This window comes from Calypte anna, chromosome 5A (assembly GCF_003957555.1).
Source record: "Calypte anna isolate BGI_N300 chromosome 5A, bCalAnn1_v1.p, whole genome shotgun sequence".
Lineage (NCBI taxonomy): Eukaryota > Metazoa > Chordata > Aves > Apodiformes > Trochilidae > Calypte > Calypte anna.
Window position 1 is genome coordinate 16,069,610 of NC_044251.1, and position 17,157 is coordinate 16,086,766.

Here is a 17,157-nt window from a genome sequence, read left to right on the forward strand (position 1 = left end):
GGATCAAGTCCAGAGGAGGGGCACAAAGATGAACAGAGGTTTGGAGTAGCTCTCCTATGAGGACCATCTGAGAGAGTTGAGGTTGTTTGCCCTGGAGAAGGCTCTGGGGAGACCTTAAGTATCCTTCCAGTACCTGAAGGAAGCCTACAGGAAAGCTGGGGTGGAACTTTTACAGGTGCATGTAGTGATAGGACAAGGGGGCACAGTTTCAAACTGAAAGAGGGTGGATTTAATTTAGACATTAGGAAGAAATTCTTTCCTGTGAGGGTGGTGAGAAATTGGAACAGGTTGCCCAGGAAGTTGTGGCTGCTCCCTCTGGAAGTGTTGAAGGCCGGCTCGATGGGGCCTTGAGCAACCTGGTCTATTGGAAAGTGTCCCTGTCCCTGCAGGAAGGCTGGAACCAGATGGGATCAGTGAGATCCCTTCCAACCCAAACCATTCTATGATTGTGTGGTTTTTTTAATAGAAGAAAAAAGGTGGGAAACAGCAGAACTCTGTTGTCTGAAAAATGTCAACCTATTCTTTTGTTCTCAGCTGGGAAAAAACCACAGGCTCAAATTTTAAATCGTTAAGACGCAATTTCTTAATTACAGCTCCCTCAAGAACGAGGGCAGGTCACAGGGCTCCGGAGGTGCTTTGGGTGGGAGGCCCCGCCTGCGCCCACAGCGCACAGCTGTGCCGCGCTCCACTGGGGAGGTGGGGAGATCTGGGGACCTCCCGGGCAGAGCTGGCGGCGAGGACTCGTCACCTGGCGGCTCTCGGGACGGGGCGGGAAAAGGGCGTCTCGGTACTGCCTCCCGCTGCCGTAGGGGCCGCCACGTCCTCCAGCGGCTGCGTACGCGGCGGTGGGCGGAGCGCGGCGCGGCGGCCGGGCTTGGCAGGAAAATGGCGGCCAGTATACGGGAGAAGCAGACAGGTAAGCGGCTTTCTGTGGTACTCGTCGGGCGGTGCAGGCTGCCTTCCCCGGGGCTTGGAGGAAGAAGGGAACAAGGTCAGCTCCATGCTGAACTGGGAGGTTCTGCCTGCCGTCCTCTCGCCTATTCCCCGTGGCGGGGGCCCGGGGCGGGAGGTGGGCATTTCCGCCGAGGGATTCGAGTCTTCTCACGCCGCTCGGGTCTCCCGGCAACAGGATGGTGCCCTTCTCCCTCCTTATTTTCCGACTGCCGCTGAGGCGCCGGGGAGCGTGGCTCCGAGGGCCCCTGGCAGTTCTTGCCGAGGTGTTCCGGTCCTGCTGTGGGGCAAGAGGCCGTGCGTACTCCATTCCCTATCCACCCCTGCTCTGCTGAGCCCACCCCTGCCGTGCCCTGCCCTGCCCGAGCGGCAGCGGCCCCAGGCCCCCAGCGTCGTGGCCGCAGGTGCATGGAAGTAGCCCCTGAGAGGGGCTTCTGCGGGCCCGCGGCCGTGGAGAGCGGGTTGTGCTGTCCCTCTGTTTCAGTTTCATCTCTGCCTGTGGCAAGGATCAATACATAATATCATTTAATTGTGCAAAAATAAAGCATCTGTTGCGAGGCTGTCAAGACTATACAGGGGTCTCAAGAGTGTGTACTGACCCTCAAGAAGCTGAGAACACGACAGCAACAACGAGTTGTGCCAGAGATTTTCTCTGGGTAAAGGATTAGTTATACAGTCCCTCCTTACACACTGCTACAAGACCTTAATGGACTCTTACTTTTGTTTTGATTCTGCTTTGTGGGACCTTGAGCTGAACATACTCCTGAAGTGTGGAGCACGCCAGCTCCATACTCTGTGGCTTCCTTTGCTTGCCGAAGTTTTTGTCAATACTTTGAGCTGTAAGCTTATCACCTTATTGACAACTGCAGTATCTTTCTGGTGGTATAGAAGATTCTGAGAGTATTGTGTCACATGAAATGCCTAACATCATCTGCCTAAAAATCTCAGTCTGAGTGTCTGTGGGCCTTTAATATTTATTAGTATTCCCCATTTTCTTTTGGTACCAGAAGTCTGCTTTTGGTAATCTCATTCCTGTGATCATCTACCATAAATAGTGCTATTTGGTTTCTTTTGCAATCCTTTACTTTTCTTCTCTTTGCTACCTTTATTATAAAGCCCACAGTCTTTAAGCCCTTATTCCATACAGCTGTATTCTTTTATGTTGTGCTTCACCTTGTTAATTGATTATTTTAGTCAGCCTTTACTACTGAGCCCAGTTGCTTTCCATAGGAGAGCTTATTTGGAAGGAGGTAAACTGAACAACTAGAAGAATACTCAGAGAAAGGAACATATTTATTACCAGTTTGTGTTGATATTGACATGTATGTGCACCATCTGTTGTGACCTTTAGCCTGTTTTATAACCAGTCAAAACATATAATTCTGCAAGCACAATAAAAACTTGATTCCAGAGAGTATTCAGTCTAAATGTGAATGAAATGGCAATATAAATACATTAAATACAATTATACAAATACAATAAATAAAGAGAAACTCAGAGACTTGCTGAATGTTTGTCATGGTTGTCAGAGCGCATCACTGTCTGATTGCTGTCTTTCTTAATAAACATCTTATGCAAGGTTTTAATTTAAATGTTAACCTCCACAAATCAGCTGCTTGAGGTCCATTAGTACCAAATATATGACTGTGCAACTTTATACAAAAATTGCTTGTATGGCTGAAATGTATGACAGATGTTACGGGCAGCAGAATGAAGGCTGTAGGAGCAGCTTGTGATCAGGATTGCTCCATGGTGTTTATAAAAACAAAGAAACAAACAAAAACCCCCAAAAAACCCAAAACAAAACAAAACAAAGTATGTAGAAGGCTGGATTCTGCAGAGACTCAGAACTCACTGATAGCTTGCTTCCTTCTGTGGTCAAGTTTCACTGCTGCAAATGTGATTTAAAAAGTTGTTGCACAGGAGGAGGAAGCAGGGACAGGCAGCAAAAGAGGACTTTAGGAATGTTGCCTGGGCATGGATGGATGGTGTTAGGAAAGCCAAAGTTCAGCTGGAGCTGAGACAGGCAGTGGATGCCAAGAGCAATGAGAGAAGCTGCGGCTGTGACATTAGTAGTGAAAACATGAATAAGAGAAAATTTTGGGCCATTGCTAAATAGAGCTGGTCATTTAGTGGTGATGGTGCCTCTGGTGGTTTTCAAGACTTGACTGGATAAATCCCTGAGCAGCCTGGCCTGGCCTCACAGCTAAGCAGGAGGTGAGGCGGGAGATCTGCCGAGGTCCTTTTCGAGCCTGAGCTGTCCTGTGATACTGTAAATCCCTGGGGAAGCTGTAGCTGTACTGAGTACACTCACAAGCCTCATTCAGACAAAGAGTTAGAAATCAGGAGTTTCTGCTGCTCTCCAGTTTGAGCAAAGTGGTGTACGTCGCCCTGATTTCTGAAAGTTTCCCTTTTGTGCAAAGCTTTGTGCTGATTTCGTTTATGAGCTTGAAGAGAAAAACCAGTACAAACTGATGGAAACAGTCTTCTAGTCAAAGATGGGAGAAGTACATATAGAGCATTGCTTAATCAGATAAATGAGGAAGGACTTCATAATAGATTTATAAGTTAGAGGTAGGTGAAGGGATCTGAGCTCATTCCTGTTTCAAAGATTTTTACTGCTGCAAATTAGGGGTATTTTTGTACCCCTAAAAGCAGCAGTTACTTTGTGCAAGTTCTCAAAACTATTGAAAAGTTTTGTTCAGGTGAAAGGGTATTTTTTGCTGTTTCTGTAGTGTAGGAAAAGCAGATCTGGGGAATAAAGCTAACTAGTTCTTACTATACAGAATGCAACATTGTTTTTAAGGCAAACTGCAACAGAATATAGCCTGTGTAACTAGAGAAAGAGATTCCTTCATCATGTTTTGAGATTTGCATTTCTTTTTCAGTGTCTTTCAGACCCTACAATTTCTAGCTCACATATGTGCCACTTGTCAGAGCTCCATAAAAATAATGCAAATGTGACTTGTTTCACTTGTATTTTATGGTGTTTTTTCTCTCAAATGTATAATGACATTCTAGTAATGTATTTAATCTCTCTTGTTGAAGTGTGAAGAGAGTAAAGCATTATTCTGCTTTGTTTTCTAGTGGCTTTGAAACGTATGCTAAACTTCAATGTTCCTCCTGTTAAAAACAGCACAGGAGAACCAGTTTGGAAGGTAAGAACTATTTGAACAGGGGTGGGAGTATTTTACAGTGCTAAAAAAGTTCAGATTTCAAATTTTAACTAACACAAGTATCTTCTCTGTGTTCTTAACTAAGACAAAATAGTTTTGTGTTTGTTGTGAATATATGTTATGAATATATGGAACAGAATAACAAAATTGCTGAGAAAAATTCATATTTGAGATATTGGCTGCTTGAAGACCCAGTGATAGATTCTTTAGGCAATATTATAATGAGTAGCAGACAATTTAAAAATGTACTTAGGTCTTACTGATACTTATTGGCAGAAACTTACATGGTACCTTACTGGTGAGCTCACCAGGAGAGTCATAAAGAAGCCAATAGAAAGGAACAAACTATCTATGTCCTTAAATTTAGGACAGCTGAGCTCAAGCTACCTTTGGTACCTCTAAAATCTAAGTAATTTGTGAAGTTTTTGCTACTACAAAGCATATATTCTGTCCTTTTTTTTTTTTTTTTTTTTTTTTGGCCTTCTTACATTCTTTTTTTTCCTCTCTGCTTCTCCATTTGCTTCTTCCCAAATGCAGTGTCAGGGTTTTAGTCAATGACCAGGTAACAGATGCATCCAGTACTCTCAAAACAGGACATGCAGTCAGAGAAATTCTACAGTTCTACAAAACTTACAATAACAAATTTTTGACAGCAGGTTCCAGTTTAGCTGACACTTTTCAGGAGATGGAAATGATAAATTTATTTCTCTTTATAATTCAGTTCCTTATAATTTTTAAATTATTATTAGTAGTAAACAAATGGAAGTCCATCACAAATTAATGATGTATTATAAATTAGTATACATTTAGCACTTTACAGATTAGGACAGTAGTTCCTTAATCCTGTATCCACTGTATTCTGTGTTCTACTACTATGTTCACTTCTTTCACCATTTTGTAAAAAGATGTGTATCTGTTTCAGGTTCTCATTTATGACAGATTTGGCCAAGACATAATCTCACCTTTGTTGTCAGTGAAAGAGCTGAGAGATATGGGGATCACTTTGCATCTGTAAGTTTAAAAAAAATCAGTAGGGTTTGTTTGGGGTTTTTTTGCTAAAAATAACTTTTTTTAATATTCCCCCAAAATCACAAGCATTTAAAATGATTTTGCTAATAATAACTAGAATTAAGATTATACCATGACTTGTTTCTAAAATCAGCTGGTATTGTTCAGAATCAGGGAGTGGAAAGGTCATCCTAAGCACTGCTCAGTAGTATTTCCTATGAAGTAGAGGGGGCTTCTGCTCAAAAGTAAAAATTATCCAATAGATATTTTGGGGAATCTGACCTTGCAATTCCATCTGTGTTGATATATCTTAAAATTATTTTGGCACAAACTGTTTAATGGAACTTTCTGTATTCTCTGCTTGTCATTGCCATATAGATTTTAATTGCCTCTTATCAAAGATACGTAGTATTCTTTTGAGAGATTTCCCATTTCTCTCTTTCTCTCTAGATTACAATACTGTAGCTTATTATCATTCCTTAGCTGTTGTAATCGTCATGAAGGAACTTTGTAGGTACATTTAATTTTTTCAGAAGTTTGGTAACTTCTACTATGTGAAGGCTAGAAATGGAAATGTAGTTTATGTTAACATACTAGCAGAAATGAGAGAGAAATTTGTAAGCACCCTATCTGTCTGTTTTAATGAGCAGGAAAGGCAAGTTTAATACGAGATAGGCAGGTTTTTTGATACCAAGTTAACAATGAAGAATTTGTATATGAGTTTTGTGGATGCAGTATTTTACCTTCCTCTGAATTGGAGGTACCTGTTTTTGAAGATTTGCAAAGCCTTTTATCAAGCTTTGAATAAACTTCACAGCCCTTTATTAAAATATTCAGCTAAAAATTATACAAGTATGATTATTCATGTTCTATTTCTTCATGTTTAGTCTTGCTAAAAATTAGATAAACGTAGGGAGAAATTGTAGGAAATTAAATGTGTTTGTATGAATAATTAATTTTATTTGTATGATTTTACCCAAATAAAAAGAGGAATAAATTAGAGCTGGCATTACATGCTTGTAGCCCAGAAACCCAACCATGTCCTGGGCTGCATCAAAGGAAGTGTGGGCAGCAGGTCAAGGGAAGTGATTATGCTCCTCTACTCCACTCTCACGAGAACCCGTGTGGAGTAGGGGAGCAAAATAACCCATGGAACAGGTTGCCCAGGAAGTTGTGGCTGCCTCCTCTGTGGAAGTGATAAAGTCCAGGCTGGATGAGGCCTTGAGCGAGCTTGCTCTATTGGAAGGTGTCCCTGTCCTTGCAGGAGGGTTGGAACTAGTTACTTTCTTTAAGGTCCCTTCCAAGCCATTCTGTGATTGTATGATTTTGTCTTCCTTTTAGGCTTTTGCATTCAGATCGGGATGTTATTCCAGATGTTCCAGCTGTTTACTTTGTAATGCCAACAGAAGAAAATATTGACAGAATGTGCCAGGTAACTCATGCATTTAGTATTTCAAATGAGTGGGCACAGCAGAGATTGTTTGTGTGAAGTAATCCTGTACATCAGAGTGTAACAGTCTTATATCTAGTTCTTGTGCATGTCTAAATACCTTTGCTTGCATTTTTTATATAGTGGCACATATTTGTCCTAAAAAATGTTACCAAAAATTTTTACATACAAAAACTTCATCGTCTGTGTTTCAGAGAGAGATATTTTTGGGACTGTAAAGGCAAGAGGCAGTGGGTACAAGTCAAAATACAGGCAGTTGAGGGTGGCCAAATGCTCAAACAGAACGGCCAGAGTCTTTGTCCTTGAAAATGTGCAAAACCTGACTAGATGCAATCTTGAGCCACCTGTTCTGTTTGACTCTGCTTTGAGTGGGGGGGTTTGGACTAGGCTGACCTTTTCACATTCTCTGGGAGGAATTGATGGAGCAGGAGTTTCTATCTGGTTGCACTTCTGTGTTAGGATAGTTATGTCTAGTTAAATAGTGAAAATACTGCTTGCAGGGCTGTCTGAACAGTCATCTAAGCACTTTCAAAAAATTTAGTTTAACTGGATAACTGGAATATCACATAGTAAAAGTAAGAGTATTTTTTTATTAATTAAAAATGTATTAGTACTTTAAAGTACTGAGGAAAAAGGTTGTGGTTTTCCTTCTGTTTAGGATCTTCGAAACCAGCTTTATGAGTCTTACTATTTAAACTTTATTTCTGCCATTTCAAGAAGTAAACTGGAAGATATTGCAAATGCTGCCATAGGTGCTAATGCAGTAATTCAAGTGGCTAAGGTAAGAAAATCCCTGAGTCTCTAATGTTTAAAGATACTGCCATTACAGTTGCTGTTGCATCTTACATAGCCACTTCAGTGCCATACATAGCTTTTTCTGACTGAATCATGAAAAAAAATATTAAGTAGATTCAATATCAGGCTTAGATTTCCTGGGGAAAAAACAGAATTTAGTCATCTCAGCTGGACAGCTTAGTACTATACTTCATTTTAGTCAGATATCCAAATACTGCAATACTTTTCTGCTAAATGATAAGGGAAATAGTGTTTTCAGAGTATTCCTGATCTTATCAGCTCCGTGAATATATCCAATGCATATGTCATGGATTGGGGCTTTTAGCTCTTACAGCACAAAAAGTGCATTTGTCATATTTTAAATGGGCAGTGTACTGTAGAAGTGTATGCTTCATACATACACACTGTTAGTCAATTCATGCCTGTCCCTTTATGATTTCAAGGCAGGTGTCAGGTATGTATCCTCTTATTTTTGTTGAATGCCTGTACTAAACCTGGCAAATTACTTTCTAATTATTTTCATATATGCTTAAATACTTCCACTTTTTCTCACTTCTGTTAGGGAGTACTACTGGCATGAGAGAAGGAAACTGTGTGAAATTAAATTAAAACTACTAGTATTGTTTAAGCCTCAGGTCTTCATCAGGATCAAATTGGTGTAGCACTGTGAACTAACCTTCTTAAATCTGTTTTTTTGTTCTGATGTCCCACTAACAGCTTATGCTATAGAGAGTTTTTATTTTTTTTCCTGGATGTATAGATATGTTACAGAAAAATTAGAGTTGGTGAGCTATAATTTCTCACTGTGTAGATATTTTCCTCTTTCCTTTCTCCTGTGTGAGATCTTTGCACCATTTACATCCTAGTCCTTTGTATTAATAAAAAATAAACCTGTAATATTATAATGACATATTAATTTTTTTCAGTGACAATTGGCTGCTAAAAATTTGTCCACAGAGGTACTTGAAGTGTTCCTGAAACACTTTTCAGGTGCTGTAAAGTTTTGTGTTATCACTCAATCCTTTATCACACAAGCTTTTTAATTCATACATAGTATCTTGCATTTCTTTCTTTTAGTAGGTTTTGTAAAAGGTTCAAAAAGAATTAGCAGTAAATCAGGGTTTTTTTGTGCTTCACTCTGGACTGTTCTGACTATTATTCCTTGATTTCTAGGTGTTTGATCAATATCTTAATTTTATTACTTTAGAAGACGACATGTTTGTATTGTGTAATCAAAACAAAGAGCTTGTTTCGTATCGTGGTAAGTAAAATTTATATGAAAATTATACCAGAACATCTAAAGCTGAAAGTTACTTCTGAAGTTGTAGCTAATAGCAAGCAGTTTAGAAATTTAGTAAAGCAAACTGCAGTATAGACATATATGCATAATAGGGCTTTTTATACATGTAATAAATATAGGAATTAAGTATAGGAAAAATTTCATACTGTTTACACATGTACATGTTTAGACACTACTGTTTAGTCATAATCCCTTCTACAGTATTTTCTTTCTGTGTTAATCGTCAGCTGGAAGATTACAGTAAGGAATGCACAGGAAGATAGATGACTATACAGTTTACTGTATCTTCTAGAGAGTAACCAGTCAACACCAACTTTTCTTTTCAAGCCACGAAAATATGTCAGAGTGTACAAGGGAAGATTGTTAGGATCAGGGGCTGGAGTAGCACAGTGGAGAATCTGGGAAGAGGGCTTTCTAGAAATACCAGAAATGCTGAAAGTTTCTGCAAACATGTGAACCAAGCATGCCAGCTTCCTTGTACATTCTCAGAGTTTTCAGTGAAGTCAGCCTCATGAAACTCCTTTTCTTGGAACTTTTGCTGGAACCTATTTTGGAACCTACCAGGAAAACCAAGTGGCTGCCTTAGGTCAGTTACCTTTACAATGATGGTGCTATGGCAGCTCAAGTCAATAGATGTGTTGGTTGTCAGTTGTCCACATTTTTTTCCTTCCTCCTTTGATGTGATTTCTCTGTGCCCATTGAATATGCTAAATGAACAGAGAACTAGCACCAGCTCTCCTTTCCATATTACTCAAATAGCTGCTACAGGGTGGCTTGTCTTGCTGCTCCTGCTGCAGTTTGCATCATCTTCTTCTCCTTTTAAATCCAAAACAGTAATCATGGAGCTGCAGGGTGCATGTTCAGTTTGACTTTATCCATAGAAAATACCAGCTCATTTGTGTGATCTCCAGATCCAACACAAAGGAAGGAGCAGAATTGTGTAATAGTGGCAAGACAGCCCTTTTTCAATCAGTCTCACACTAGAGATTGTTTTCATTGTCAGAATGAAAGTCATTTTTGTTTGAAAAGCAGACTCTTTTTTTTGCTAAAACCTGCTGTTAAAAAGTTTTAGTAATAATTGGTTTATGATGTGTTTTTGTGTGTCTGACTTTACAAGCTTTCATATGCTTCCTGCTAACTAACAGGGAATTTGAATTAAAATGACTGAAAATGTTTTGCACACATCAGTTTGTGGGGTTTGTTTGCCTCTCTTGGGCTGCTGAAATTTGCCACATGATGTGTGGTTTCACATTATGTATAAATCAGTCTAGAAACAGGCTGTTAACAAAAGCTGAAGAGAAATTAGATCTCCCACTGAGGGTGATTAGTTGTCCCATCAGCACTAAGCTGATGCATCTGCTGTGTGAGTGCTGGATCTCACAGAGGAGTGGATGAGTGAAAAAGAAGTGGTCTTTTCTGCCTTTGGAGAGTAATCCTAGCAGTTTATATATATATAAAAATACAGCAGTTTGTATATAATAATCTACATTACTCAATGTAAATCTGATAGTGATGAAAGATGGCTGCTGCTCTTGCAGCAGCACTGCCATGTGTGGCCATGCATGTAACTGAATGGGTGAACTAAAAACAAGTATAACAAAAAAGGTTCATTTTCTATTTCCCAATTTCCTGATTGTCTGACTGCATTTAGAGGGAGGTAATGTCAGGACAAATAAGCATGATAACATTGTTCAGTTATGTAAAAGGCTTTCACAGACAGAAAGAACACACTGGCCATGTAGTAAGGGACAAGACGTGATGAGTTAAATTGAAGCAGAAAAGTTTCTGATCAGATATTAGGAGCACTTTCTAACATTAAAGGTAGTGAAATAGATTACCTATTAGCTGGAATAAATTACCTATAAACGTTATGGCATTTTCATGACTGGTTGTGTTTGGGAATTGGTTTAGACACAAATAACAGGTTTAATTCCTCTTTGGGCAAGATAACTGACAAGATAGTCCCTCAGGCTCCCTTTGATTCTTTCATGTGTGTAGAAGGATGAGTAAATGGGTAATATTGATATAAAATCAGTGTTCCTTCCATCCTGATTGCCATTTGAATGCTTCTTTACCAACTTTAGATCATTTTTGTACAAGAAAATGTAGGAGATCTAAGTTTATTTTTCTGTAACAGATGAATCTCCAATAAGCTTGTTACAGTGGAGAGAGAGGAGTATATATAATACATGGTAGAACATTTTACCAAATGGGCTTTCTCAAAAGTTGACCTAAGGATCAGTAATATTCAATATTTGTATAGATTGCTGTGGTACAAAAAATGGAGTGTGCTCATAAAAGGTACATGTTACACAAAATCATAAGGCACTGACTGTATGCAGATCACTGAAACATAATAAATTAGTACCTTAAACATAAAAATATGGAGGGAATTCAGTTTTAACATTGACAAAAACAAGTGAGTAAAAATAAGATATTTTTTTTTCCTCCTTGTACACTGGTGAAACAGTTGGTTATAACTGCAGAATGATATTCCCAGTTTATTTCAAAGTTTGTCATTACAGAAAAATATGGATATTGAAAAGTGCTTTTTGTGGTGCTGATATTTCAGAAGCTCGAACTCAAAATAAAAAGGATGCTGAGGAGGGTGTCTGGTATGACAACTAATGCTCCTGTCATCCTAGCAGCCCAGTGAAATGTTTGACTTACTAAGTATAGCTGCTGATACAAACCATCTTTCTCAAGTTCTTGGAGGAAAAAAGCCAGGGGGGAAAAAAAGCACCTTTAAAGTTAGGGAGTGATTATAGCTGGCCATGCATACATTTGGGGTGGAACACGTTAATTACTGTTCAGAGCTTTGAAGTTCATCTTTGACAGAAGAGTGTAAGGTAATTATGCGAGAGATTTTTAAAGGTAGAATAAAACAAAGGATGGGATTTATGGCATGAATCCTGAGGTAGTGCTTGACTTGAGACCTGTGATAAGATTAGGTTTGATGTTTTCTGCTTGTCACTGTATTCTTGTCACTGTTGTTTATTTAATAGAAATGTTGCTATGTATCTATTTTTCTGACTTAAGCATGTGAGGGGAAATCTCTGTAGTGTGTAATGTTTTAAAAGTTGGGAATTATCCTTAACCTTGAGACTGTCAGTAAATTAATTTTTAAAAATATAAGGAAAAAAGAAAAGGAATCTCCATTAGAAGAGGTAATATTTAGAATCTTTAAATATAGACGATATATTGTAATTACACAAGTAATTCTTGATTACTTTCTATGTGAAAATTGTTTTCCAAGTGTATGGCAATTTCTGTTCTATAACATTGTTTTCTAGGAGTTTTTTAATAATGCAAGTAACACAACCCAGTAGTTGGAGTATGCAATACCATATATAATTAGAAAAGTGTAGTTTGACCTTACACGATGAGCAAAAATTAGGTTCTCACAATTTTTGCTAAAAGAAAAAATAATGAAAGGGAACAAGTAAAAATAATGGATTTGCTAAGAGGGGCATTTCAGAGTTTGATCTCTTCTGCAGCACAAGCTCTTGGCTATTAACAGCCATTAGATAAGAAGAGGATTGCTTTCTCAGTATTCAAGTGGCATAAACTTTAACCCTGTTCTTAACTCTTTTCCACGTGGTTTTAGCCATTAACCGACCAGATATAACAGACACAGAAATGGAAACTATAATGGACACCATTGTTGATAGTCTCTTCTGTTTTTTTGTTACACTTGGTAAGTTTTCAAATTCTAGCATGTTTTCCTTATGTTTTCTATTTCTAGAAGTTACATATTCATTATGATCACTTGAAATTTAGTGATACCATGTAGCAAAGGTGGGATCAGATCTGTGACACAAATCCTAATAGTTTGTGGGGTGGGTTAATGATCTAATCCTAATAGTTTGTGGGGTGGGTTAATGATCTTGCTTAAATTATTGCTACTGTAATCACTGCAAAAGTCAACAAAGGCTGTCCTGCATGAGAGTTGAGTACTGGTCATCAGTATCAATGGGAGAAGAATACTGAAACACAAAGACATAGATGAACTGGTGCAACTGGTATATTCTGGTGGTACACTGTTTTTAAGGGACTTCTGACCTTTTGAAACATAAGTTTTAATGCTTCTGTATGAGACAGTTGTCTCCTCAGTGCATCAGCTGTCTTTCTAATGTACACTATAATTCTCATAAATTTCTGTATGATATATTCACTTACTTTTTAATACTTTAACAATTCTATATAGTAATTTTTGGTTCATAAAGACTGCAGGAGACAAAAATTTAATCTTGGAATGTTACTAAAGATTTGCTGTATAAAATGTACACAGATTTATAATCTGAAAATTTTAATGCAAGTAGAAGTAAATGTATCTTTCATTAGGAGCTATTCCTATAATCAGATGCTCAAGAGGAACTGCAGCTGAAATGGTGGCAGTGGTAAGAAACTAGCTTTTAATTAAGATCTGGTGTCTTTGTATCCTTTTCCTTATGAAGGAAATAAAACTGGAAAGGAGTCATACCAGTTTTTCTGTCTGATTTCAGATCCATAGAACCCATCTGTAGAAAATGTAATATGTGATGATAAACTGATGAGAAACTTAAGCATAAATAATCATTCCTCATCTAGAGTTTATAAGGATTTTCTGACAGGCTTTATAATTACAACCATTAAGCTATATATACAGTGCCTTCTACTAGTGTTTTCTATTTGCACGTTTAAATAGAGCGTGTTAATTGCCCAGAAGGAGATTGTGGACATAAAGGAAACATCTTCTGTATAGGCCTGGATATAGATATGAATGCTGGAGGGAGAAAATAGAAGAAATTTATTTATTCATTTCCCATGTACAGTAGACCTAGACTTCCTGCAGCTTAGACATTTATAAACTACAAAAACAGCACAATGGATCTTTAAATGTTCATCATATAAAAGGATTAGAAAACCATTAATTTATTAAAAGCTGTTTTGTTTTTTTGTTCCCCTCAGAAATTAGATAAGAAGCTGAGAGAGAATCTAAGAGATGCCAGAAACAGTCTTTTTACAGGTGACACACTTGGAGCTGGCCAATTCAGGTATGGTGTTAGTAATAACTCTGCATTTTTATTTTTTTGTATTTCAGTTATCTGAAATACCTCATTAGGATAATTCACCACTATACTGAAAACTGTATTTACAAGAATTTGGTTCAAATTCTCTAAGAATTTATATACTCTTAAAGGGTTTTCCAATCTCTTTGCATAACCAGTTTGAAAACTTTTTTAGCTTATCAGTGTTCAGCCCTAGAACAGTGAGACAAAAATTACTTAGTAAACCAGACAATTTTTTTCAACCTCTAAACCCAGCAAGAGCCAAGCTCCTGCAAATACACTCAGTTTAAAGGACCACAGTATGCAGTTGGATATCTGAACATATCCATTAGCAACCTTCATTCAGTCCATGAAAAAGCAAGATCATTTTCTCACTTGTGAGCCTGTTACCAGTTGTAGTTTCTCAGCTGTTCTCTGTATCTAGCAGAGGAGGACTGCATGAGGACTACCACTTGGATAATGAGATAGTTAAATGGATAAAGGATTGTTAAGTCATGACCTTTGGAACCTTTTGGGGGGAAAGACAATGTTGGGTGCTTTCCTCCCATGTGTGCTGTTGCTCCCACATAGTTAAATACTCCACATGCTGCCTTAGGAAAGTGTATTACATAGGTTTACACTATACATGAAAATGTTGAGGAGATGCATTGGAAAGACTGTAGCTGAAGGGAACAATTTTTATCTTCTGTCTTGATATAAAATAGTCTCTTAAAATTTTTCTCTCAAACTAAAAACAGAACTTGGATAAAAGACTCAAAAAACATCAAGACTGGCAAAATGGAATGAGATTGAAGAGAGAAGAGCTTTGAAATGCCAGTTCCTTCATTTTTATGGAAACTGAGTTGTAACCACTGTTTTTCCTTTAGAGAGGTGGCTTGTTTTCCTGACAGTATATTATCATTGGCCTCAGAAAATCAAAATGCAAGGGAAGAGAAGCATGAGAACCTTTAACCAGTTAAAAGGCTTCAGATCTTTAGTCTGGTTTTCAGAATCAGGTGACTAAGGCTCTTGAGACTATATATATGTGGAAATACTGCAAGGAAATCCAGAACATGGAATTAATATGCTTTTACTCTGTTCAAATACACTGTAATTCAGCTGCAATTTACTGTAGAGTTAATGTGCTTAAGGGAAATGGTTGCAATAATATTCTGTTAATTCACAGCCTTCCTGTCTTCACTATACATTTTTCATGTAATCGTAACTCAAGACATTTAGACGTGTCTGCATTCATTTTCCACAGAATTAAATATCAATGAAACCTCCTTTCAGGGAGTTGTAGAGAGTGATGAGATCTCCCCTGAGCCTCATCTTGTCCAGACTGAACACCTCCAGCTCCCTCAGCCCTTCCTCACAGGACTTGTGCTGGATCCTTTCACAGCCTCCTTGCCCTTCTCTGGACCTGCTCCATCACCTCAATCTCCTTCCTGAACTGAGAGGCCCAGAACTGGACACAGGACTCAAGCTGTGGCCTCACCAGGGCTGAGTACAGGGTGTTCACTTAGTACAAAAAAAAAAAATAAAAATTACTTGAATCACTACTAAAAAAGCTATTGATGACATTTTGGGTAGTGATCATCCCCAGATGCTTTGTGGAAGGTCGGAGGAACTCTGCATGGGCAGTATCACTTTTAACTTGAAATATAATGTAGAAGGTGGCTGGTATCACTCATGTTACTGGGATATTCAAAGCATGTTCTAACTACTCATATGGTGTCATCTTTTCAGCTTCCAAAGGCCCCTGTTAGTCCTTGTTGACAGAAACATAGATTTAGCAACTCCTCTACATCATACTTGGACATACCAAGCTTTAGTGCATGATGTTCTGGTAAGCGAAAATCTGATTTTGTTACTAAATCTTTGTTTTTCACTCAGTTTAATATTAAACTTAATAGCAGATACTATCTCAATCGAAAATCTGTTTTGTCTTTTTCACTTAAAATTTGCTTAGCAAGTAACAGTTTGGAAGATTTTCTCTAGGTTTATTTAGCAAAAACTTCTAAGAAGTTAAAAAAGTTGAGATCTTGAGATTATCAAAAGATAGGTAATTCAGCAATCCTGGTATTTTTCTTCAATAGTTCCTGATCTTTTATGTTATGTAAACTCCGAACTCCATTAAGTTCAATTCAGTTTTGAAAAATCAATACTTTTAAGGAGTTTTTAAACCTATTTCAGCATTAGTTTGAATTTCTAAAATTAGCTATTTCTGGTTTACTCCACAAGGTGGTGTAGGTGTTCAAACTAGTGACACCAAGTGGTATATGACCCTACTGTGAGGGATCTAAAATAGTTTCAGGGGGGGTTTTAATAATTTTTTTTGAAATTCAGATAGCCTTAAGACACTTTTATTTTCTCAAGTTTATTTTCATAAAACCATCAGTAGAATTTTCCTTGAACGAAAGCAAGGATTACTCACCTAATTAAAAAAAAAACTATTAAAAAAATATTTGAGGATAGAAGACTGATTAAATAATTTAAAACTGTAAAATATTTACATAAGGTTCCTTTATTTTAGGATTTCCATTTGAACAGAGTTAGCTTGGAAGAATCAACTGGAATGGAAAGTTCTCCAGCAGGTGCTAGACCTAAGAAAAAAAATAAGAAGTCCTATGATTTAACTGCATTTGATAAATTCTGGCAAAAGCATAAGGGCAGGTAAGTTGTATAGTTACAGAGTTAATATAGTCAATAAGAATTCTAAGTATTCTTCATATTATGGTAGTTTTATCTTTAAGCTTCTTTGAAAATATTTTTGGTTTTGGTTTGGGTTTGGTTTTTTTGTTAAGCATGGATGCTTGCCTGTATACATTGCACATTAGCTTTTTGTTACAGAGCATAAAATTTTCTCATGAAAATTACATAAAACTATTGAAAAGAGTGATGGTATCTTTGTAAGTTGAAGTAAACCTAGAGTAAGATGTCATTATTTTCACTGGTTTGATACCCATGCATGATTTGTGTACTGACATTTCTCAAAACATTTTCACTATCATCTTCATCATGCATCCTGTCTAGTTTTAGATGTTCAGTTTGTTTGTTTAAATGAGCCTAATGCAGAGTGTGGCATTAGTCCTTTTCCAGAGGTAGCTGAGTCTGTTCAGCAAGAACTGGAGTCCTACAGAGCCCAAGAAGATGAAGTCAAAAGACTTAAAAGTATAATGGTAAGATTATCACCTATATGTGTTTTATGTAAAACGTATTTGGACTCACAGAGATGCTTAGCCCATTCTGTCACATCCTTCCATACCCCTTCTCAAATTATCAGCATATGCTGAATTTTAGGCATAATACAATCTTAAAAGCAGGACTAAAAGTGCCATATTTTATGAGACGGTTCAATTTCTTGTGTTTATTTGTGTTACATTTATATAACTTTCATAATAACTGTAAAACACAATCCAGACTTTGATACCGTTAGGAGAAATG

General features: G+C 37.7%; 1 protein-coding gene across 1 annotated transcript in view; it reads left to right on the forward strand.

Moving 5' to 3' along the window:
• The first annotated feature begins 854 nt into the window (after positions 1–854).
• The window catches only part of SCFD1 (sec1 family domain containing 1), a 44,609-nt gene continuing 28,306 nt past the window's right edge, over positions 855–17,157 (forward strand). Inside the window, exons 1-12 of the mRNA XM_030452471.1 lie at positions 855–916; positions 4,039–4,109; positions 5,050–5,138; positions 6,477–6,567; positions 7,244–7,366; positions 8,554–8,641; positions 12,288–12,377; positions 13,025–13,080; positions 13,631–13,716; positions 15,460–15,559; positions 16,247–16,386; positions 16,802–16,892. Coding sequence (XP_030308331.1) covers positions 886–916; positions 4,039–4,109; positions 5,050–5,138; positions 6,477–6,567; positions 7,244–7,366; positions 8,554–8,641; positions 12,288–12,377; positions 13,025–13,080; positions 13,631–13,716; positions 15,460–15,559; positions 16,247–16,386; positions 16,802–16,892 — 1,056 coding nt within the window. The 5' untranslated portion in view covers positions 855–885. The remainder of the gene's footprint in view (positions 917–4,038; positions 4,110–5,049; positions 5,139–6,476; positions 6,568–7,243; positions 7,367–8,553; positions 8,642–12,287; positions 12,378–13,024; positions 13,081–13,630; positions 13,717–15,459; positions 15,560–16,246; positions 16,387–16,801; positions 16,893–17,157) is intronic.